General features: G+C 41.8%; 1 protein-coding gene across 3 annotated transcripts in view; it reads left to right on the top strand.

The window, feature by feature from the left end:
• Nucleotides 1–23,307, top strand: part of GMDS (GDP-mannose 4,6-dehydratase) — a 656,830-nt gene that overhangs the window by 559,433 nt on the left and 74,090 nt on the right. For all 3 annotated transcript variants that reach the window (XM_035030719.1, XM_035030720.1, XM_035030718.1), the window contains one exon: nucleotides 1,691–1,787. In XM_035030719.1, the coding sequence (XP_034886610.1) occupies nucleotides 1,691–1,787 (97 nt within the window). The remainder of the gene's footprint in view (nucleotides 1–1,690; nucleotides 1,788–23,307) is intronic.

Here is a 23,307-nt window from a genome sequence, read left to right as displayed (position 1 = left end):
GGAGTCTGCTGGAGATTCTCACTCTCCCTCTGTCCCTCCCCATACCCCTCCCCTGCTCTTACGTGCTTGGGCCCTCTTGCTCTCTCTCTCTTTCTCTAAAAATAAATAAATCTTTTTAAAAAAGAGATGTACAGGGTTTATCACCATTTAGGTTTTCTAATTTTACAGTATTTTTAGTCTGTGTGCTCTAAAGCATCCACATACCATTTCCAGGTGATTTTTCCAAAAACATAGCTCTGATCCTGCCAAATTAGTCTAATCAATAGTAAGAAATTAAACCAAAGAAGTAAATTACCAAACACACCTTTTTGAGGCAACTAATTAATATAAAAGTCATAGAAAAATGCCAGTTGTGCAGTTTTCCATTGTTCAGTGTACACTATTAATTCTTTGTGTGTTATGGGATGTTTTCGTGTTTGCCTTGAGTCCATTGACCAATTCAGTGTACTTCTAAACTGATTTTTTCCAACAATGAAATATTATCCCTCTGCTATAAAAGAATAAACTGAGGATAGAACATTCAGATGATTTTGGGGGAATAAAGCTTGTAAGGGTAGTTTATATCTCTAATACCCAACCTATGTCCAAAGTATAACCATGATCAACAGTTAATGTTCATCTTCAATAACACATGTGAATGACATAGCCAAGTAACTAATTTAATGCTCTGTTCTTTCCTTTCATCCCCACTATGACTCTGATCCAGGGAACACACAAAATTGTCCTGTTGTCATAGGATTCATCTCCAACTGATAAAGCAAACTAGTTCTGAAAATAAGCATTGAAGTCAAACATTACTTTGTAATTTCTTTTCTTTCTTTCCTGAAAAGTTTCATTTGTAAAAATAATTTTAATTGTGTATCATCTGTTGCTTGGATATTAGATTGTAGAAATCCAGAGGTTAACAGTACCTTCATTTCTTTAAAAATGAGAACATAAAATGGAATCCCAGCAAGCTGGTCTTGAAGCTTATGAGCATATGCTGCACAATTCACCATATAGACTTGAGGGGGGTACTCTTTCCAACAGTGGATGTTTAAGGAAGAAAAACCTAAGTCCAAAGAACACTGTAGCTGAATCAGAGATGCTAATACACACTCTCTTAGCAGGCATAAACCACTTGTATACTTTTTGGAGGTTTAATCATCTGAGATTTATTAATGAGGCCTACTGCTGACTGGGTAGAGCAAGGGAACTTATATATAATACAAAGATGAGATGAATGGTTAATTTAGGGCATGAAACTTATTCCAAACTGGAATGCATTGAAGTTACAATAAATATCCCTAAAACATAACTACAAAATTAAAAAAAAATAAAGGGGACACAGAAGACATTAATTAATTCATAATAATTGATAGTTATCAAGAGTAGTCTAAAGGAGTACAGATCTTTGAACTCCCTGAAAGTTGTCTAATTCCTTATTCTGGCTATTCTGTTCATCATGAACAGAACCCGTCATGATTTTCTTAAAAAGAAAGAAAATAAAACCTGCCCTTTCGAAACAGATCTGGAAAGGCTTTGAAAGTCACTGTTGCCCGGATAACGTGGTTACACTTCAGCTTGTATTCCTGTAGTTAATGAGCTTATACACTCCCGCAGGGAGAAGGCTGAGCCGTCCCAAGGGACTACAATGTGACAAATGCCCCCAAGCAATTAGAGGCTGATTAAGTATTTATCTCCTTTACAGGTGGGAAGGAAAGAATGAAAATGAAGTGGGCAGATGTAAAGAGACCGGCAAAGTTCACGTGACTGTGGATCTCAAATACTACCGACCAACCGAAGTGGTAAGGACTCCCTGGCCACCCAGGGCATGGCCACATTTGGCTGGCTGGCTGGCTGGGAGGATGTTCTCACTGAATATCCACAGCCAGCTTTCAAAGCTTTCCACTGGGTTCTCTGACATCCTTCAGTAAGCAGTTCCCAAACCAGAATACAGTGAATTGAATTTGAGATGTTATCCTCACCACATAATCCATTGCTTTATAAAGGAAGACAAATATTGACTGATGAGTGGATGAATACAAAAGTTTTCTGTATTAAGAAATGACATATAGATCGTTAGAACATAACGTCCTTCTTTCCTAAGCCAAGGAAATAGTTGATTTGAGAAATGGAGACTTCTATCAAAGGCAGGTCTCCTCACATTATTAGCTTTGATAGCTGATCCCTGATACCTACAGGACAGGATGTCTGATTTACAAGGCCCTCCATGACCTGCAGGACCTCGAGATCAGGAGGGCGGTTTGCCTTTCCTTACACACATGCACTCACACATGTACACACACTCATAGACACCCACACACACTCACACAAACCTAAGCCATAAAGGATCCCCCTGTACATTTTTTAAGATTTCGATCACATACTGTCCTGTCTATGAATCCTTTTCTGGTCAATATACTGCTACCACTAAAATTTCTCCTCCTTCATTTGTATCTACGTTATACACTATACATAATTATGCTATAACACCTATAATTTATTGTACTCATTGTTTACATGACCTTCTCTTTACCAAACTGCAAATTCTTTGATGATAAGGACTTTTATTTTAATATCTTAGGCTATAAAAAGTAGGTGCTTCATAAACATTGACTGATGAGCGGATGAATACAAAAGTTTTCTGTATTAAGAAATGACCTATAGGTTGTTAGGATATAACATCCTCCTTTCCTAAATTTATAAAAATTTCTAGTTTGGTGTTAATCACTTTCATGTGGTCTACTTTCACACTGTGTGACAAAACCCAACATGTTAAATATATCTAAAGATAAGAGAAAGCAGCATCTTCAGAGAGAAATGTTCAGATGTTACCTAATGAAATATACATTTGCTCTGAAAATAGAACCCATTTTATCTGTGCTTTGAACCAAATTCCTATCTGTTGTACAACACTGCAGAGACTAGGAAAACCCCAGTGAAGAGAGACTGAAAGTGAGTGTGTCATCAGTAACCACCCTTTAAAATGTCCTGTTTTAAACAAAAGAAAAAATTCATTTTGTGGACTCTTCCACACAGGGGGGAATAAAAAGGAAAGGAAATCAGCAGTGCTCAGAGACTAGGGCTGTAGAGTCCGAGCATTGTCCTGGCCCAGGGCGTGGCTGGGTCTTTGACACGCAGTGAACAATGGCTCCCTGTGCTACCGGCAAGTGGGTGTGCGAGGGAGAGGATGTGCTCCGTCTCTGGGGGAGGAAGATACCAGCACAGCCAGGGATGCCTGTCTGTGGAGCCCCCTAGCCACCCTGCCTTCGCTCCCCTGCCCCAAAGAGGTGCCACAAGGGTGTCATTTTTCTGGAACATGGCACAGATTACATAAATGGACAAATTTGTTTCCGTCCGCACTGACAAACGTTGTCATCTCAGAGTGGAAAATTTACTGAGCCAACAGAAACCTCAATCCTTGTAACAATTTAAACATGGTTCTTTCTCTCTCCAACACCAAAATAGTTTCAAAAGCTAGGAAGTCATTAAGAATGGCTTGTCTGTCTTTCTTACTTAGGCAAGGTGTGGGATTGATAAGGACACAGAACAAAAGAATTTGCTGAACAGGAAAAGGACCCTTAGACTAACAAGACGGTTCTTGGAGTCTGTATCGACCCCTCTTTCCTGCCCTAACACTGCATCCCTCCTCTCATTTCTTTTATTCATGCAAATGTCATCATCATACCTGTTCTGCAATTCTGTTTACACTGATGTTGTTTGAACAGAAGCGCAGCATCTTATTGCATATGCTTGCTTTAGTTTTTCACTGCTGGAGCTCTCACCCCAGATTCCCTTTTGATTTGGAATTCCTGGCTTGATTTGGGATTTCTAACTGCATTTCATCTTTCTAAGCCTTTAGGCTGCATTATTTTTGTTCATCCTACTTCAACTTAGTATTCTGTTGGACAAGCTTTTCTTGTATGGTGAGACTAAACTTTTAACCTCATTGCTCAGAACAACAAGTTTTCCCAAAACTTGGACCAGCTTGACAGACTTATGTTGAATTGCCTTAGGGGTGATCGTACTCTCCCAGTTGAAAGGTGACCAGAACTGGAGACCGACTTGTAAATGAGCTTTCACTTAGGTGTGGAGTTCTAACAGCCAACACATCTAGAGTCATGGAGCATGAGTCCTGAAAAGCGCCCAGCTTCTCTTGAGTTTTGTCAGTACTCAGTGTAGGATGGACATGGAATTCTCCCATGTCTTAATTAGATCCTTCCCATTTCAGTGTCTTAAATCTATCTTGCAAGTGACAGAGGCTTTTTTCTTTCTTTCTTGAATTCTTTTAAAAGTCTGATCTCCTGATCAGCTTGAATCATGTACCCTCCAAGATTTTCAGCACATAAGGCACTTCAAAGCCAAAAGGCATAAACGAAATCTTAGAGTGTAATGGTTCCAGAATGATTGATAAGGGAAAAAAAATACCATTAAGTAATAAGAATATATCGGGTCTCAGAACATCAATATCCTAATGCAATTAAAGGAACATAGACCTTTATGTTGTTGTTGTTTTAAGTAAGATTCAGGCTAGTTTTTTGTTTGTTTGTTTGTTTTTGACAGAGACACAGCGAGAGAAGGAACACAAGCAGGGGGAGGGTGAGAGGGAGAAGCAGGCTTCCCGTGGAGCAGGGAGCCCGATGCGGGGCTCGAACCCAGGACCCTGGGACCATGACCTGAGCCGAAGGCAGATGCTTAACGACTGAGCCACCCAGGCGCCCCCAGGCTAGTTTTTAAAAAGGCTCTTTACCCAGCATAGGGCAGCACTAACCCAAAAGAGGCCACCAATGAGTCCATAGAGAACATATTTCCACACACACCAGTAATTTTTGTCCTCATTGATTTAGCCACCACAAAACCTTAAATCTTGCTTCTGTTACCAACATGGAAAGTCTTGAAAGTTTTTGTTCTGAGCTAAGGACTTTAGCATCCAGTTAGAGCTGAATGGAGTCACATTCTTTTGGTTCTTTGCCTATAAATCTCTGTGTCTCCTTTAAATGTTTAGGAGTTTTGCTTCTGTGAAGATCTTGATCCAGGAAATTAGACTTTAAATCTCCCATTGCCCCCTGAATTCCAGTATTTGGTGATGGCGACATTAACACTTGAGTTCCATGCCTCTTAAAACTCCCATCTTGTATGTAATTTCCTATATATGCAGCCGTTTATACACAGACGCATTGCAATCGCAGAGAAGAAGTAGTGGTGTAGTGCTTACATGCAGGCCCCAGGGTCAGACTGCCTGAGTTCAAGAACAGTCAATGAGTAGCTGCGTGACCTTAGGCAAGTTACTCAACTTCTCAGTGCCTCTGTTTCCTTGTCTTTAAAAATGGGATTAACAGAAGGGCAAGAAGTTTATAGAAGTGTTGAAGAATTAACAGTCAATTATACAAAACGCTTATTAAAACAGTATATGGCACACAGTGAAATACCCAGTATTGATGCTGTCATTGTTATTTATTCATTCATTCATTCACCAAATATTTACCACACACTTTGAGACCCCGGGAATACAGTATGAACAAAACAGACACATCCCCCCTCCCCTCGTGGAGACTGTACAGACAGAGGTGTGCATCAGTTACTTAAATCTAGTACCTTTTGAAAGTAGAATGACACATCGTGAATTGTACAGATTAATCAGTAAAAAATAGATAAGAAGGTATAATAAAGGCTTCAGGCAAACATTAATAAGTACTTTGATATTTTTATTCTTTCTTTAACCTGATTTTCATTCTTTCTGATTCTCCTTCTGAAGATTCAGTAGTTATTCAGTGATATGAAAATATGCAAATAGGAGAAAATTTATATTGATTTATTACTTAATTTAAAATAACCATGAAGATGTCTTCATTTTGTTTGAGAATTTTGCACTTGCAAAATGTGCAAAGGTTGGATTAATGAGAAATTCATCCTAATGTGACAAATTTTTAACCACACCAAAAGGTCAGTCCACTTAAGGGAAAAAAAAAAAAAGCTAAGTTTTTTGTGTGTGTGTATGTGTGTGTGTGAAACTAACAAAAATCATTTTTTTCTGCAGAGCATTTTAGGAAATGGCATAGGAGATATATTCACAGACCGGAATTCAAATCACATATCTTTCATGAGAAATATCTTGACTTAAAACACTACTAGAAGATGTGAATTCAAGTTTTTCCTTGCTATATTATTTGTCTTAACATTCATTTTGCTTACCATTGTATTTCTAGTGTCCTCGATTGTGATTGTTTTTTGTTCTATTTACTTAGATACTTTATGTTCATTCCCATTCTTTACAGATATTAGAAAAATCATGAGTTAAAATCCAGATTTGAGAAAGCAATAACTTCAAAGAAGTCCAACAAGCTAGTTAAAACAACACCTTCCTTCAGTAAAAACATGTGGCCTGTTTCTAATCAAATTACCATATGCTTGTCGAGTTGTCCCCTCTGCAAACTTTTCCTAATATTTTTCTGTAAATGATGTTAAGTTAAATGGCCCGTAATTGCTTGCTCTATCTCATAGCCCTGTTTAGAATAATGCTACGTAACACTTTCCAGACCTCAGGAATTTGATCTCTCACCAGAGGATGTGGTGCCTCCCCCAGCCCCATCTCTGGGTACTGGGGGTCTTGAAACTGTCCGCTTCTCACCCTTCCCCTCCCAGAGCAGGAGATTAGACCCTCCCAACTCCAGCCCTTCATTTTGTCCACTGCTGTTAGCGCCAGCTGATCTTTCCCTGTCCTGATCCGCTGACCTCCAAAGCTCTAATCCTGCCCCTGCACTCCTCCTTTTCTTTGTTCCTTGTTTTGACTGGCGGGAGCCAGGGTAAGAAGATGCAGAGAGCAAATTAAGGGCGAGTCCCTTTCTGCGTCCCTGGACCTGTAAAAGGAAAGACTGTTCTGTAGGATCCCTTCCAATTTTCATGTCCTAGCATTCTCTGCTTCTGCAACTATTACAGTGGAGTGGGATGCTAGCAGTCATGTCCCATCATAACGCTTTCTCTGAACTTCTTACTACTTGTACTTTATAAATAGTTTATATCTCTAAATCACTGTTGATATATTTTAAGCCTCCCTCTTAGGCTCCTCATACTAATCTTTATATCCTTCCTTAATCACATTGACCTTTCCTGCCCTTTTCCTTCCTTGGACTTAACCAAAGGAGCTTTAAGTTTCAGTCTCTTCGGTTGATTCTCAAATATTCCACTGTATGTTTTCCATACTTCATAGGATCCCGTACAGAACCCCCAGGGGCATATAACATTCCTCTTAAAGCCTGTGTTCTTTCCTTAGTTGCTACCCCACTCAAGAGCATTTCATATCTAATGAAATAGTAATTGTGTACTTACTTATAATGCCCCCAACACCCTATTTTTCCTTGAAAGTTCTCATGCTTAGATCCTAATTAGAGCAATGTAATTAAGATGCATAAAATCTATATGAATATACATGACCGTATACTTTCTCTTATTTAAAAATATTTTTTGTATTTGTCCTGAAAACTCTCTCATATCCTTACATAGATGGATTTATTCTCTGCACCAATAAGGAATTCCTATAAAATCTGTACTTTTTTTTTCTAAAAAAGCTGCCCAGCTAATGACTACCCCCATTTATAATTACATTGTTGATCTCTTGACATCTACAAAAGAAATTCCAAAATCTCAGAAATTCTCTTTAGCCTCTGCAGTTCCTTGTCTTAGGAAGAACAATTAGTACTTGAATTCTGCTGGTACAGCTCACTCAAAGTATAGAATTACTTATGCGAGGCCCATCCATCACTGATGCGATCACCTGTTCCGTCCTTATTTTCATCTAGCCAGTAAGATCTAGATTCTGGAATTTTAGAAATCCCCATTTGTTTTTTGTTTATTTTTTAAACAAATTGACACTGTTCTTCCTGTTCTTTCAAGCCGTATTTATCTTCTAAAATAACTATAATTCAAAAATCTTTATTCATGGAGATTTCATAGATATCACTATCTATGATTTCATTCCTCCGCCCTATTCTGCTTTATCCTCCCAATAAGGTTAATTGTTCCTTATCAAGTTTGATTTTTTTCCCCCAGTACTTTGTTCACTGGCGGACACCAAATACTCCAGGTCTACCAAAATTTAGTCTGTGTACATCTACTTTGGGCTCCTATCTATCTTTATGTTAGCCTAGAGGCATCCTGTTGCCTCATTCCCCATGCCCTTGGCTCGTGGCAGACTGGTTTCTTCACTCACTGTCACATCTGTTAGCAAAGTTGAGCGCTCATTTGACTGCTTCGGTCAAAAACCTCCAAGCTGATATCCACAGCTGATGGTCTAACTCAGTAGCTCTGCTCTACCTCCTAGACAATTACACTTAGTGTGGTTGGCCTGCTGGTAGATACCTAGTTCCATTCAGCTGCTGTTCGGTATAGGCACTGTCCTTAGTAGCAAAATCCTGTTTGTCCCTTCCATACTACGTGATAAATTTGCTAGTTCCCTGGGTAAGTCAGATGTGCACTGCTTCATGAAAAGAGGAGTGAAGAATCTCTAAAAGAAAGGTGTGAGAATCTCTAAACTTAGAAATAGATAGGATTCTAGGTACTAAACAATTCCCTAATTTTAGGATTTATCAGGAATTCTTTAAAAATAGTATGCTCATCATGTACATTTAAAATACAACTCTTGTTTACCTTTAGCGTCTCCAAAATGTATCAGTATATACAAAATAAAATATCCTTATAGGATTGAGGTCTTAGAGATTTAATTCAAGAAGAATGTTTATTGAATTCCTACCGTGGAGGTGAGTCCTAGCAGCACTATGAGAAATATGAAGACGGATGAGATAAGGTGCCTGTCCAATGGTAGTGCTCAGACAGATGAGGGGGAGCAGCTAGGAAGCTACTGGGACAGAGGTGAGAAAAGCAGTGACAGACGCCAGGACATTGCAGAGATGGTGACCACAGGGCTAAGTATGGATTGAACGGTGACATGTGGACAACAGACAGGAACTGAGGGTGGCTCCCTGGCATAGAGGCTGAGCAGTGAAGGCAGGGGGGAGATCATGATGCCAGAACCCACATCAGAGACATAGCCAGAGGACTGAGTGTGCAGGGGGAGGTGTTGAGGAGATCTGTTACATTCATGCTGCCCTGGGGACACCCCCATGGCCATATCAAGCAGAAGCTGGAGCCAGAGGCCTGGTGGAAAGCAAAGAGGTCAGGTTTAGGGCTAGCTGTGCAAAAGTCAGAGTTAAAACCCTGAGATGAGCTGCCCGAAAGAGAGCACGGCAGGTGGCAGGCGAGAAGAGCATGAACAGGGAGCTAGTCACAAAGCCAGGCAAGTTTGAATTCCAGGAGATAAGTCTCAGAAGCATATTTTGAAACAGTGGGTTAAGAATTCACAGAATTCTAGGGCGCCTGGGTGGCTCAGTTGGTTAAGCGACTGCTTTCGGCTCAGGTCATGATCTTGGAGTCCCTGGATCGAGTCCCACATCAGGCTCCCTGCTCGGCAGGGAGTCTGCTTCTCCCTCTGACCCTCCCCCCTCTCATGTGCTTTCTCTCTCATTCTCTCTCTGTCAAATAAATAAATAAAATCTTAAAAAAAAAAAAAGAATTCACAGAATCACAAATCAAGCGTTTGTATCCAAGAGCCTCAGAGCCAGACTGAAGTGTCTCCCACCCTAGATAAGCATCCCCTGCCTTCGAGGCTCCCTATGGATTTAAAGGGCTAATACCAACGAGTTTACAGTAGCTGGCAGATGATTACTACATCTCAATCCAGGCAAAACTGAATTTCAGGTGTAAGCAGATGTAAGTCAGATATAATTTCAAATTGATATGTCCTAGAAGTCAGGTTGCAAAGCCTTTTAGAATTCTTAAAGATGAAAGAGCTCGTGTAAGTATAAGGTACTTTGTGCTGCATATTACCAGTTTTATTACTGTCATCATCATTAATTATGATCATCTTCCACTGCTGTGAAGTCATTAGTTATCGAGAGACATTTGAAAGGACACTTTGAGCTCCTCAACTCCAGAGATTCTCTTTTATTTAAATATTTATTTTGTTTTGTATCTATAACTTCATGCAGAAAAGGTTATTTGCTACTTCCAGCGCTGTACTTCTTGATCCAATGGCAGAAACGATGATCATGGTGAGAGTAAGGAAGTTGAGTTAGTGACCTCGCTTCTGACTCCGCCTAAATTGTGAATTCCTAGAAGCCATAACAGACCCTCAGATCCCTAACATGCTAGAGAGCAGCCACCAAAGAGAACACATTAGGCCATCATTCATGTTCATATTTACCTGCCAACCAGACCCTTCACTCCTTCCAAGAAATCTTCCTGCAAAAATCTATCTTTGTACTTGCTTCTTAGAACCAGCTAGATGTTACTTTTATGGCCTAGAATCTGTGTTGGTTTCCTATTACTGCTCTAACAAATTATCACAAACTTAGCAGCTTAAAACTACACGTATTTATTATCTTATAGTTCTCAATATCAGAAGTCTAAATTGAGTTTCACTGGGTTAAAATCAAGGTGTTGACAGAGCTGTGTCCCTTCTGGAGGCTCAAGGGTTCTCGGGCTGTGGGGTATTCTATGGGCAGAGAATACTTAATCACTTTGAACCCTTGCTAGATCACAGTGCTTTCTGTTGTTTGGAAAGCACATTATTAAGCACTTTGAGGAGAAAGAAGAAATGGAGGACTCTGGTTCATTGTCAATTTAAAGTTTCATAATGTACACACTCAAAAAAACCCACTAACGTACTTGAACAGCTGTAAATGAGGACACACCATCCTTAAATCTGAGGGAACACCAGGCAAAGGAACAAGAAAGGAATGGGAGCTTTAGACTAAGGTTTTGGAAAGACTCGTGGTTTAAGAGAGAGAGTGCATTCCAGGTTGGGGCAGGAGGTGTCCTGGGAATGAACCAGTGGGGCCTGCAGAGACAAAAGGCCAGAAGCCCGTCCCGTGGATTGAGTCTGTCCAGCAGGGCTGTAATGACTTTCCTTCCCAGCTTCCTCTTGTCCCCCAGCGCATCCTCTGGTCCCTGGCACTGGGTCTCTGGCCTGTCTTGTTTCTTCCTGTATTTTTACCTTCCTGTATTTTTCTTCCTGTACTTCACCTTCTCTTTTCTTGCTATCATGAGTCTTTTTTTTTTTTTTTAAGATTTTATTTATTTGGCACAGAGAGAGAGAGAGAACACAAACAGGCAGAGGGAGAGGGAGACACAGGCTCCCCACTGAGCAGGGAGCCCCATGCGGGGCTTGATCCCAGGACCCCAGGACCATGACCTGAGCCGAAGGCAGATGCTTAACCAACTGAGCCACCCAGGCACCCTGAGAATGAAATTAATTCTATGTGGAAGTGGTATTAGACACTACATTTTAGATTCAAGTTGTTTCTATTATTTCTGGAAAAAAAAGTTAGCAGAGAAAATGCACCTAAATGATTATCTAAAATCACATGTTGAAATTTTGGGAACATGTCAACTGTTCTCTAAGTCAAGATATTGAAGAGAAATAATCTGTTTCTGATTAGTTTTAGCTTGGGAAGATTAGAGAGTGCTATATTACCTTACTGATATTCTAAAATTTAAAAGAAAGTATAGTGGTAATTTGAACATGTTCTACTGGCCAGCATTATAAATTTAAAAAGTGTAAGTCTCAATGCTTTTTATTCCCAACCCTGACTTTTATAAACCTTAAAGCTTCTAACTTCTCTTTACTTCTGTTTTTTTTTCCACTGTAACATAGCAATGAATATATTCCCACAGTCTCAAAGGGCATATTGAAAAACTGATGAATTATTAGTTTCAAGGCCCTGCACAAATGGCAGCCCATTGGTGAAGCCTTCTTTGATTCCCTCAGGCAGTTAGCACTTACCTCTTTTGAAGCACTTGTCCCATTGTTTTGTGATGTGTCATGTCCACCTGGGACCTTGGGGGCAGGAATGACATCTGATCGCCTTGGAGAGTACATAGTATATAGTAGGGGATCAATTAATGAATGCGTGTATGCCACATCAAAGAATCATTCTTGTGCTTTACAGCCAGCTCTGGCGTAAACAAAACTACTCAAACCACTCTAATAAACTGTAGCAAAGAAGTAAAAAGATATATATTTTCCTCTTTTTCTTTCTTTTTGAAATTCTATTGCAAGCTGAGTATTGAGTTTATTCACAACTTACATCTGTACATCCAACCTTTAAACAAAATTCATATTCCATTTATATCCCTTTGTCTCTGTGTATCCCCTTTTCATGAGTTCTTTTTTTCTTTTCTGTCCCGTTCTTGTCTTCTCATGTTTTTGTTGATATTCTCTTCTTTTTTTCTTTGTCTTTTCTGAAATTCTTTTGTCCATAGGTTCTGAGTGTTTCCCCATTCCTCTCCGTGCAACTCTTTCTTAAGCGATTCCGACCATCTCAAATAAGCTTTTAGTCAATAACGACACACCAGAGTCGTTTACTGGTGCCTCCGTATAGGAAGAGCTGGTAACGGGGATATTACATCCTGACTCTAGAGCAAGGTGCCTTTGGCATCCACATGATGTATAATGGGTACACTGTTGTGCGCTGCCCATGTGAGAATCCTTACGTTGTCTCTGAAGTCTTGGAAGGAGTGCACGGTTAGCACCGCATATGCAAAAAGCCTGCTAGGTTGCTTCTGTCTAAGAAAAGTACACCTGCCAAACGGAGGCATTTTCAATTTTGAGCTGCTAATAAGAAATGCCCCAGTGGCAGCTACCATCTTTCTTTTACATACCCTAAGACTGCATTTGTGGAGCGAAGTATCATACAGCATAAGAGACACTTAATTGTTCTTTTGCTTTGTCCATTGTACATGTTCCTCTGCTACTTCATCTCCAAAACTCTGAATAAAAAGGTGAGGGGTATAGATCCGTGAATAGCTACAATGACTGGTATTTTTACTGCAGAGCCAAAGTCTTCCAGAAACCTAATGGCATGGTATCGCTTCCTTTCCTCACTCAGAATCTTCAGTGTTTTTCTTCTGTTTTTTATAAGTATAGATTAAAATGTAAAGGTATGATTATGTAAGAAAAGTGATAGTCATTTAGGACAATATTTTTTTTTTAATTTCTGAAATAAGCATTAGACTTGGAGAAAATATTTTCCTAGTAAGGCTTATAATGTCTTCCTCTTTGTGCAGCTATTTTGGTGAAAAATACAGTCAAATGCACTGGAATAAGCTTTGGACCTACTTTCTAAAACACGGTTTTGGGGGCGCCTGGGTGACTCAGTTGGTTAAGCATCCGACTCTTGATTTCAGCTCAGGTCATGATCTCAGGGTTGTGAGATGGAGCCCCGGGTCAGGCTCCCTGCTGGGGGTGGAGCCTGCTTAAGATTCCCCCTCTCCCTCTGCCCTTCCCCCACCCCAAAAATAAAATAAAATATAGGTTTTTTTAAATTTTTATTTAAATTCTAGTTAGTTAACATGCAGTCTTATATTGGTTTCAGGAGTAGAATTTAGTGATTCATCACTTATATACAATACCCAGTGCTCATCATAACAAGTGCCCTCTTTCATGCCCATCCCCCACCCACTTCCCTCCATCAACCCTCAGTTCATTCTCTATTGTTAAGAGTCTCTTATACTTTGTTTCCCTCTTTCTTTTTCCCCCTTCCCATATGTTCATCTGTCTTGTTTCTTCAATTCCACATATGAGTGAAATCATATGGTATTTGTTTTTCTCTGACTGATTTACTTCACTTATAGCATAATACATTCTAGCTCCATCCATGTCACTGCATATGGCAAGATTTCCTTCTTTTTTTCTTTTAAAGAATTTATTTATTTATTTGACAGAGAGAGACACAATGAGAGAGGGAACACAAGCAGGGGGAGCGGGAGAGGGAGAAGCAGGCTTCCCGCCGAGTAGGGAGCCCGATGCGGGGCTCGATCCCAGGACGCTGGGATCATGACCTGAGCTGAAGGCAGACGCTTAACGACTGAGCCACCCAGGTGCCCCTGATTTCGTTCTTTTTGATGGCTGAGTAATATTCCATTCTGCACACGTGTGTGTGTGTGTGTGTGTGTGTACAAATACATGCCCCGTATAGTTTTCTTAATATTGTGTTTCCCAAATGAAGAGAAGTAGCCTGATTGAGTATGGCTCTCTTACTAAAAATATTAAGTTATACTGAGAATGTGAAGAAATAATTCTAATGGATCCATGAATCAGATGAATAGGAAAAAGAAAAGAGGGAGAATGTGGATCAAAACATTTGCTAATTTTTTTTTTTTTTGAGGACTTTGTTTTGTGTGCTGCCAAACTGAGATGAGAGAGAAGCCATTTGTACACAGTTTGGCACATCTGTAAAATGTAGTGTGAGGGTGGGGGGAAGGGAGGTCCATGGATCGAAAGCCTGTTTGTCTACGGGTGATATGAAATACTCTCTTCATGAATCAGCACCTCCCACTTGCCCTAAAGGTGGGATGGTTGTTGATACCAATGCGTTGTCTCCTCTTTCAGCTGGTGAGGGAGGGCAGTGGGAAGCAGTGCAGCCAAAGGGAGGAGACACTGGACAAATAATGCCCACGCATCCAATCCCTGTGTGGGCGAGTGGTAGGGGCCCAGGAGCGGCAAGGACTTGCACCCCAGCATCACATGTGCTGCTGAGCAACCACCAACTGATCCAGCAAGGAAACAAAAAGATAAAATGCTGGAGTCCATTAGTAAAACTAGGACATTTCTTATCCCATAAGGATAGTGGTGGGTAAGGGAATGGTTTTAATCATGGTTTTCCGTAGCATATTTATGAAAAGGTTGGCACTTAACCTCCTGTCATTTGGGTTTGTCTGGCAAAATATAAAACAAAATTTAGGTGGTTGTCCATTTAGGGCATCCACTATGGGCATATGTCTTCTTATTTATCAGTTTTACGTTTGTGACTTGGTTCTACATAGTCTTGTATTTACTGTTTCATCACTTTGGGGATAAGCATGGATACAATATGGTCATTGCTTTCTACAACAGAAAGAACTTTACACATCTGCAACATTGTCCCCATACGTAGATGTACGTCTATCAGTCTGTTTGATTCAGATCATTCTCTCCTCAACCCTCCCCCAGCTAAATGTTTGTATCGTTCTGCTACCAACCAATATTGAAATCCAAACTAAATAACCTATCACTTCCTAGAAATACTCTCCTCTCTTTTTCTACATTTTCATGATGTTGCTCTTTTTTAAAAAATAATTCAACCTCTTTTCTTTTTTTCCTTCCTCATCTTTATAATTTTTCCAAGGCAGCAGAACTTCATTTCTGATTCCCTTATACTTTGTGATCTACATCACAGATTTAAAGGAAAGCCTGTATTTGTTTTTAAACATGAGTTGATAAGTCATTATTTCTTCTGCACCTTCTATTTGTGTGGGTGACATTTTGTGCTTCCACTTTCTAGAATGTGGTTTTTGCCGTTATTGTCATTTGTGGAGACCACTGGCAATGATACTAGTTTATTCATCCAAAGGAAAGAACAAGGAAAAACACTTCCGTTAGATAATTAGGAGTTAAGATAGAATGCAGCATTAGAAGGTTGTACTTTTAGCTATCTACATCTTCTACTTGACACATCGTCTCAGTTTCCCTGTCTCTTAAATGAAGGGTGATTGTGCTAATCTGCACAGAGGTACTGGGAGGCTAAGTTAATGTTTGTGAAACATGTTGAGATTTTATGACCAAAGATACCATCTTAGGGTAAATTGATGCGGTTTTCATCAAAGAACACTCCTCAAACAAGGAGTCTGGATTTGTTTAGCTGAATTAATCAACATTTTCTGTATCTGCTGCAAAGTCCCAAACCTCTGATCTCTTGGAGCTTTCTCTCTTGATCCTGGAGTCCGTTTCTAGGTGTAGGAGAGGATTGGAGGCTAGGTCATGGTCACGGAATTGTAAACAGAGGAAATGTGTCAGGTATTAGTAAACACTCAGGTGAAGGACTGGACGAGGTTTGGAAGGCACCTTCTGCTGGTGACTGTCCAGCCCAGCCACCCGTCAGGTGCTTGCTGGCTACCACATCACGTCAGCTTTGAATGCTCATGGTGGCCTTTATCATGCCAGATTAACAGTCCCTCTACCCAAGTCAACCCATGTGGCCAACAGGGGTCTATACTGGCAGAATCGGACTGACTTTTTAATCGATTTTCTTTAGCAAGTTGATGAATATATCTACGGTATTCTCAGCCATAATGTGGATCAGCTTCTCAGGAGTATGCATATATACAAATGCTTCTCCCTGTATGGTGGAGGGTGGGAATATAAAGTGGAGTATTTAGAAACAAAGTCAGTTTGACAGGCATGGTGGAGGTAAACAGCCTGACTTCTGCAGGAACGGTATTGACAAGCAGTGAGTCTTTTTTTTTTTTTTTAAGACTTTATTTATTTAACAGAGAGAGAGATAGCGAGAGCAGGAACACAGCAGGGGGAGTGGGAGAGGGAGAAGCGGGCTTCCCGCGGAGCAGGGAGCCCGATGAGGGGCTCGATCCCGGGACCATGGGATCATGACCTGAGCTGAAGGCAGACGCTTAACGACTGAGCCACTCAGGTGCCCCGACAAGCAGTGAGTCTTGGGAAGCTTCCAGCTACATTGTGGGCTCAGGGATTTAGGCAATTATAAAAACAATTTTTTAAGATCTGAAATCATTTATATTAGCTTACTTAATGTAATTGGGTGATGCACCCTTATGTGGGTTGGGGTTTTATTGTTTTACTGACCATTTCCAGAAATAATTCCGCAGTTAAGCCACAAGCTGTTGCTTGGGATGCAAACTCTTCATTCTTGGGTGCTCTGACCCAGTTGAACTAAAAGACGATTTTTCATTGAGAGAAGAGACATTTTCCTTCCCCCTAAACTTCAAGTTCTGGTTTTGAAACATAACTCCCAGTCCCAACTTTAAATCCTAGTTAGAGCATAAATTCCTGATAAATTCCTCTCTTTCCCATTCTTCCCTGACATAAGTGGTGTCTCAAAGCCGTGTAAGGGCAGCTCAGAGAATCAAGTTCTCGCCTTAGGAAACAGAGAGGAGTCACATCACTCATTCATTTTTGTCTGCTCTTGTGAAAATCAGCTAAAAACCGCAGGTCCTGGGGTGGGGGGAGGGGGTGGTGGTCGGGAAGCAGGCAGCAAATTGCCTTGCCTTGGTGTTGGCCTTTGCTGCCATTTTGAAGGTGTGACAGATCTCTGCTGCCTTGCATCTCTGTGATTTCTCCAGCACAGAACCTCATTGTTATTTCTTCCAGGTGCCCGGGGAAGCATTATCTTCTCCATCATCATTTCAGATGGGGAAACTGGGGCACCAGGAGGCTGAGTGACTTGCCTAAGGTCATGCCGTGTGGTACTGGCCCAACCAGTTTCCAGGCTGTGGTTCCCCATTAAGCCTCCCTCCCTCTCCTCCAGGGTCATGTGTTCCAGGTCACCCGAAAACTTTGCATTCTGCCCCTTGGCCTTCAGGGACACCTGCTCTCGACCCGTTTCCAGCCAAGGTGCCATCAGCTGTGGCACCAGGAGGGCTGGCCGGCACTGTGACTCTATGAAGGTCTTCCCTGGCCTTTTCTCAGCACAGCTTTTCTTTGTTGCAGTGAGTGTGTTTGCACCTACTTAATGGTCTGAAACTATAAACCCAGCAGGCAGAGTCCGGTGATGTGGTCGGAGCACATAAACCTGACCTGTCTACCTACAGAGTTGAGCACTGTGAACGGCTCACAGGCCATCAGAGGATATGATTCATTGGCCGCTCGCCCCCATGGTCCTGAAGAGTCATTGACAAGTGGGAGGGGCCATGGCCCAGCTCGAGTGCATCACCGCATCACCTGACAATGGCTCTTTGTCCTTTCAGCGTGTGACCGGCTGGCATTTTACTTAGCACGGAAAAAAAGTCTTTTTGAGGAGCACTCTGGTTTAGGTTGAAAAGAAAAATCAAAGCCAGCAAGCTACAGCATAATAAGATGTGACCCTGGTGGCTTTTTGCTTTTTCAGGTAACAAGTACTCTTCCCCTGGGGCTGCAGGGGATGTTAGTAAGGCCCAGAGGCCTACCTGGCAGTCACTGTTTTTTCTTTCATGTGCCCTTGGAATCCTTAAAGTAGACGACTAGATTTTAACTGACAAGGAATATTCTACCAAAGCATTTATGATAGGCACAGGTTGGGGTGTGTGGGGAACCAAGCCTGCTTTTACCAATATCCAAACCATTTTCTTTAAAGATTGTACTTATTTATTTGAGAGAGAGAGAGCAGAGCAGGAGGGAGCAGCAGAGAGAGAAGCAGGCTCTCCGCTGAGCAGGGAGCCCCATGTGGGACCTGAGCCGAAGGTAGCCGCTTAACCGACTGAGCCACCAGGCGTCCCTATCCAAACCATTTTATGGACCACTTATCAGATGCAGCGGGACTCTCTCCCCAACACCTTCTTCATATCGGAACTGTATTATTGTATCATACTTTGTTGCACAGCTACTTGTTTATTCCTGAGCAGTCCAGATTTGGACCCACCGCATGTGGCATGTTTGTCCTTGTGGCTGTCACCGTACTGACAATGCCCCCAGAGGGGTTCTGACTGTAAGCCCACTCTTCAGGCCCCCTCCCCCTTCCTCCGCCTTTCGGCTTCTCTGAACATGCCTCACAGCTTGCTAGGAATGCAACGGAGTGACATTTCCAGCATCTACAGAGTTATGGCCTTCTAGCTGTTTCCTTCCTACCAGTGAGATATATAAAGATGCCATGTTGTGTTTCACACAATTTCTGTGAATGGTGAACAAATGGCTCCCTCTTTATGGCCCTTCAAGCCTTAGGAGGGTATGGATGGGCACCTTTCCCACTTGGTGCTCCTGGTTGTTTCCTCTCTCTGCCATTAAAATGGGATGGACAATATGTTTCTGTATTCTTATTTCACTTATTTATACTTTATCTTATTCCAGAAAATGTTTAAGAAAATATAATTACCTGTGTGAGTACTAAGGGCATAGCCTATTTTATGAAGGCTTCGGTGTAATAGCAAAGTTCGTCCTCAAAAGCATTTTTCTCCCATAAAGCCTGTTTTAAATGATATTAGGGCCCCAGCCCTGCCCAACAAAACCTATTTTCCCAATAATGTATCTAAAATACTAATAAAAATATTTGAATCATGCCTAGTTACCATATATAACATTGTCTCTTCTGTGGAGGCACACGTTCTGAATTCCAAACATGGGTGCTAATGACAGGAATCTTTCAGGAAGAGTGGGGTGGGTAGGGAAGGACGATGCCCAGCAGAGGTTCTCTAGCCAGAGCTTGCTGTGGTCACTCTGTTTGAGGGCTGCCTTGGGGGACACAAAGGCCCCTTCCATCCAGTGCCTCCCTCATGGACGAGGTAAGAGCACTCTGGAACTGAGGCTTTGAGAAAGTTGTCCTCTCCTTACTTTTCTCAACCGGATAAGGATAGGCTGTTCAGTCTATCCTTAAAGCTTTTTCTCCCCCTTCTACCAGACCCAGAGTATTTTTCAGCAGTAGATAGATAGATGGATGGAAAGATAGATATTTTTAAAAATCACAATCTTTTTGGCCCGTGTTTTGACCTCGAAACCTTATGGGTTGGTTTTGCTTTCTTTAAGTCACATAAAAAGTAGGGTTAGCAGAGACGTGGTTCTGGTGGGCACAATGGAGATGTAATTTTAATTCCTTCTATTCCCAACCAATAATAATATTGAAATTTTGGGTAAACAACATTTGAGAGGTACTGAAACTTGAGATTCACTTAACTGCTAAAATACTACTCTGTTATCCACAAACCACCAGTTATAAATGTTTCCATGCCCTGTTCAGCTGACAGCAAGAGAATTTGGGAAGTTAGAAGCTAGGACCTAGTAAGAGATGCCAAATGCTTCCTCACCTTCCCTAAAATATTGTCTTGAGAGTTTGCCTTTAAAATAATTTCCTTAGGGCTTAGAGATCTGTTGGACAGCATAATGTTCAATCATAAAATGTGATTGTGCAGGATACTTCACATTGACATAATGCACCAAAGCCTTTAAAAGTTGTATTCATTCAGACCATGGAGTATCTCAGGAAAATGTTTGACATAAAATGTTGAGTAAGAAAAGCTGTATTAAAAAATGTACAAAGAGTATGATCACAACCGTATAGGAAAACCTGCACACACATAAGAAAAAGTTAGAAGGAAATGATCATTCAGCCACATTCTATAGACATCTCTTGTGTTCAGGCCTCATTCCAGCACAAATGTTAACATTGATTTTGTTTTGATGATGGACCTATAAGGGGGCTTTCCGCCTAATGTTCTATATTTTCCAAGTATTTGCTGATGAACATATATTACCTTACAATGGACAGGAAAAAAATATGTTAGTCACAGATCTCAGATTTGTTCTCATCAGTTAACGTGAAGAAAAGCATGAGGAAAGAGACAACTATTTGTCATAGGCCTCATCTTAGAACAGTGGATAGAAAAACCTGGATGTTTCCCTGGGCTTCACCCTTTTCTTCATGGCCCCCTACCTCTAGTCAGTGCGCCTTCGATTCTGCTTCCTGAATGTTCCTGCAGGTATGACCCCCTGCAGTGCAGTCAGCCCTACCTCCCACTTGCATCCCTTCCCTTGACCCCCTCCTCAGAGTCATCAACTTCTTTTGAAAGTGCAAATCTGACCGTGTTCCTCCCAGCCTCAGGCCCTCCAGATGCACCCCTTTGCTCACAGTGGCCATCCTGCCTCACTGCCCACCCTTCTGTTGTTGTCTGGCCCCAGCTGTGGGGTGACTGGGGATGCCTTGCCACCTCCCAGGACACTGACATGACATTTGCTCCTTCCATCAGCCAATGTATTTGTTTATTCTTATTCTTAATTCCCAAACTCTCCTTCAGCTAACTCTCCTCCTCCCTCGGCTCTCGGGTCCACTGGAAGTTCTTCTGAGAAGCTCCCCCAAATTCCCAAGGCTGAGCAAAGTGTTCCCTCTTCCACTCTCCTGTAACACGTATACTTCTCAGGTGCTGCCTACCACCCTAAGCAGTCCACAGCCTCTTACCCAGGATTTCAAAATCCAGAAAGCTCTGGAAAAATCAGATGTTTTTCATAACTCATCTGGCAGCACAGTCTGGCCTGAAGGGACACAGACTATTTACAGTCTGTCTTTATGTCATTTGGTGTGAATATTCATAATTTCACACCTTTTTTGCTGAAGAAATTTTCATTTTGCTCAAGAAACATGAGTATATTTGATTATGGGATGCTGCCCAGACATTGCTGGCGGGCGTTTAGAAGGGTGGGATTGGGGTAACCACATTCACCATCCAACTTCTGGGAGTAAGAAAGGGGCACTGGCCAGATGCAACACGGGGACAGCTATAAAGGGGGCTGGCCCAGACTGACCGGGGCAGATATTCACCTGTGCGTGCTACAGTCTGTCACATTGTCTTTCTGGAAGCCGAACACTCTCAATTCCACAGTGCTCCCCAAGGCTTTCGCTGAAGGGATGGCACACCTGGGTCCTAATTGCTGGTTTCTGCGTCTCTTTCTGCCACAGTATTTTGAGCTCTGTAAGTATAGGGAAGGTGTTTTGTTCCATTTGTATCCCCAGTGCCTTGCCAGACACATAATAAGCTACCAATACTTATTGGTTGAATGGGATTTAAATATTCATCACTTTGCCTTTTAGTGATATTTGATAATTGTAGAACTAGCATCTCATTATCAAGTCATTGAGCTATTGCTGTAGAAAACTTCTGCATGGGCTTTGTTCAGCATTTTAACCATGAGTTTTATCATTAAGTGTTTTAATACCAGAGCCATTTAATAATGTAGGGTTTTTTTAAAGATTTTATTTATTTATTTGAGAGAGAGAGCATGAGAGGGGGGAGGGGCAGAGGGAGAAGCAGACTCCCTGCTGAGCAAGGAGCCCCATGCGGGACTCGATCCTGGGACTCCAGGATCATGAACTGAGCCGAAGGCAGTCGCTTAACTAACTGAACCACCCAGGCACCCCTAATAATGCAGTTTTAAAGATAATTTTTAGGCAGAACAAATGTGTATATCAACCGCTCTCAAACAATAGAAGAATGGTTCTCATAGCCAGAGAGCCCTAATATTAGGGCACAAAGCATTCGGGCAGGGCTGGGTTTTATTTATTCACTTTCTGTTTGTTTATTTCTCTTCTCACACGTGGAAGTAATAACAGAAATGATAGTTCTAGCGTAGCATTTGCTGGGCACATATTACATAGTAGGCACTGTGCCCAGCACACCTACTGCATTTTCTCATTGAATCTTTTCAGTAACATCACGAATATCATGGAGCACATATTTTTATCCTCCCCATTCATCTGTCCAGGCCCTTTTCCCCTCTGGGGTGTTCCTGTGATTTCCTGAGTTTCTTTCTAGCTGGTCTCACTGCCTCACCCTCTTCCTTCAGCAAACCATCTTGAATAGAAGCACCACGTCGACGTTCCTTCTTCACAAGCACATTCTTACCTGTCACCTGCAGTGGTTCCCAACCTCCTGTCTCACGGAACCTGTGCTCTTCTGGCCCCCGTCAGAGTGCCCTGTTAGCACACATATCCTCTGTGCCAGGCAGGGCGGTCCCTTCACTCCCCACACGTGTCCCCTCCTGGAATCTTTCTGTGCCTTGGCTCAGGCTCATCCTATCCCCTGCAATGCTCATTCTCCTTTTGATGGAGAGGCACAGAATTTAATCCTTGTAGACAACCTTGTGTTGTTGGCTGATTATATCATCACTGTTGATCTTGTCCCCTTAGCAAAAATGTTAACTTGTTAGAGTCAAGAACCATGTCTTGTCTTGCTATTGTATCTTCCACAGCACCTGCCACTGTGACAGACAAACGATGCTGATTAATACTGTGAGGGATGGGCCTTAGAAAGTCGGGGTGCGCCGACATCCAGAAACATTTCTCACGTGGGAGAACCACATTCTTCTTTTTTTTTTTTTTTTAAAGATTTTATTTATTTATTTGACAGAGAGAGAGAGAGAGAGAACACAAACGGGCAGAGGGAGAGGGAGAAGCAGACTCCCTGCTGGGCAGGGAGCCATATGTGGGGCTCAATCCCAGGACCCCGAGATCATGACCTGAGCCAAAGGCAGACGCTGAACCGACTCAGCCACCCAGGCGCCCCGAGAACCACGTTCTTAAACTCGTTTTTACAAGAAGCCTATATCAGAGGTGAAAAGAAAAGGAGAAGAGGGTCCTGGGATCGAGTCCCACTTCAGGCTCCCTGCTCAGAGGGGAGCCTGCTTCTCCCGTCCCCTCTGTCTCTTCCTCAGTTTGTGTGTGCTCTCTCTCTCTCTTGCTCACTCTGTCTCTCAAATAAATAAAATATTTTTTAAAAAAGGAGAAGAGAAGTGTGATACCTCAAGTC

This window comes from Mirounga leonina, unplaced genomic scaffold (genome assembly GCF_011800145.1).
Source record: "Mirounga leonina isolate KUSES-001 unplaced genomic scaffold, KU_Mleo_1.0 Mir_366, whole genome shotgun sequence".
In the NCBI taxonomy this organism is placed as follows: domain Eukaryota; kingdom Metazoa; phylum Chordata; class Mammalia; order Carnivora; family Phocidae; genus Mirounga; species Mirounga leonina.
The sequence above is the reverse complement of the archived record's forward strand: the minus strand, read 5'-3'. Positions and strand labels throughout refer to the sequence as shown.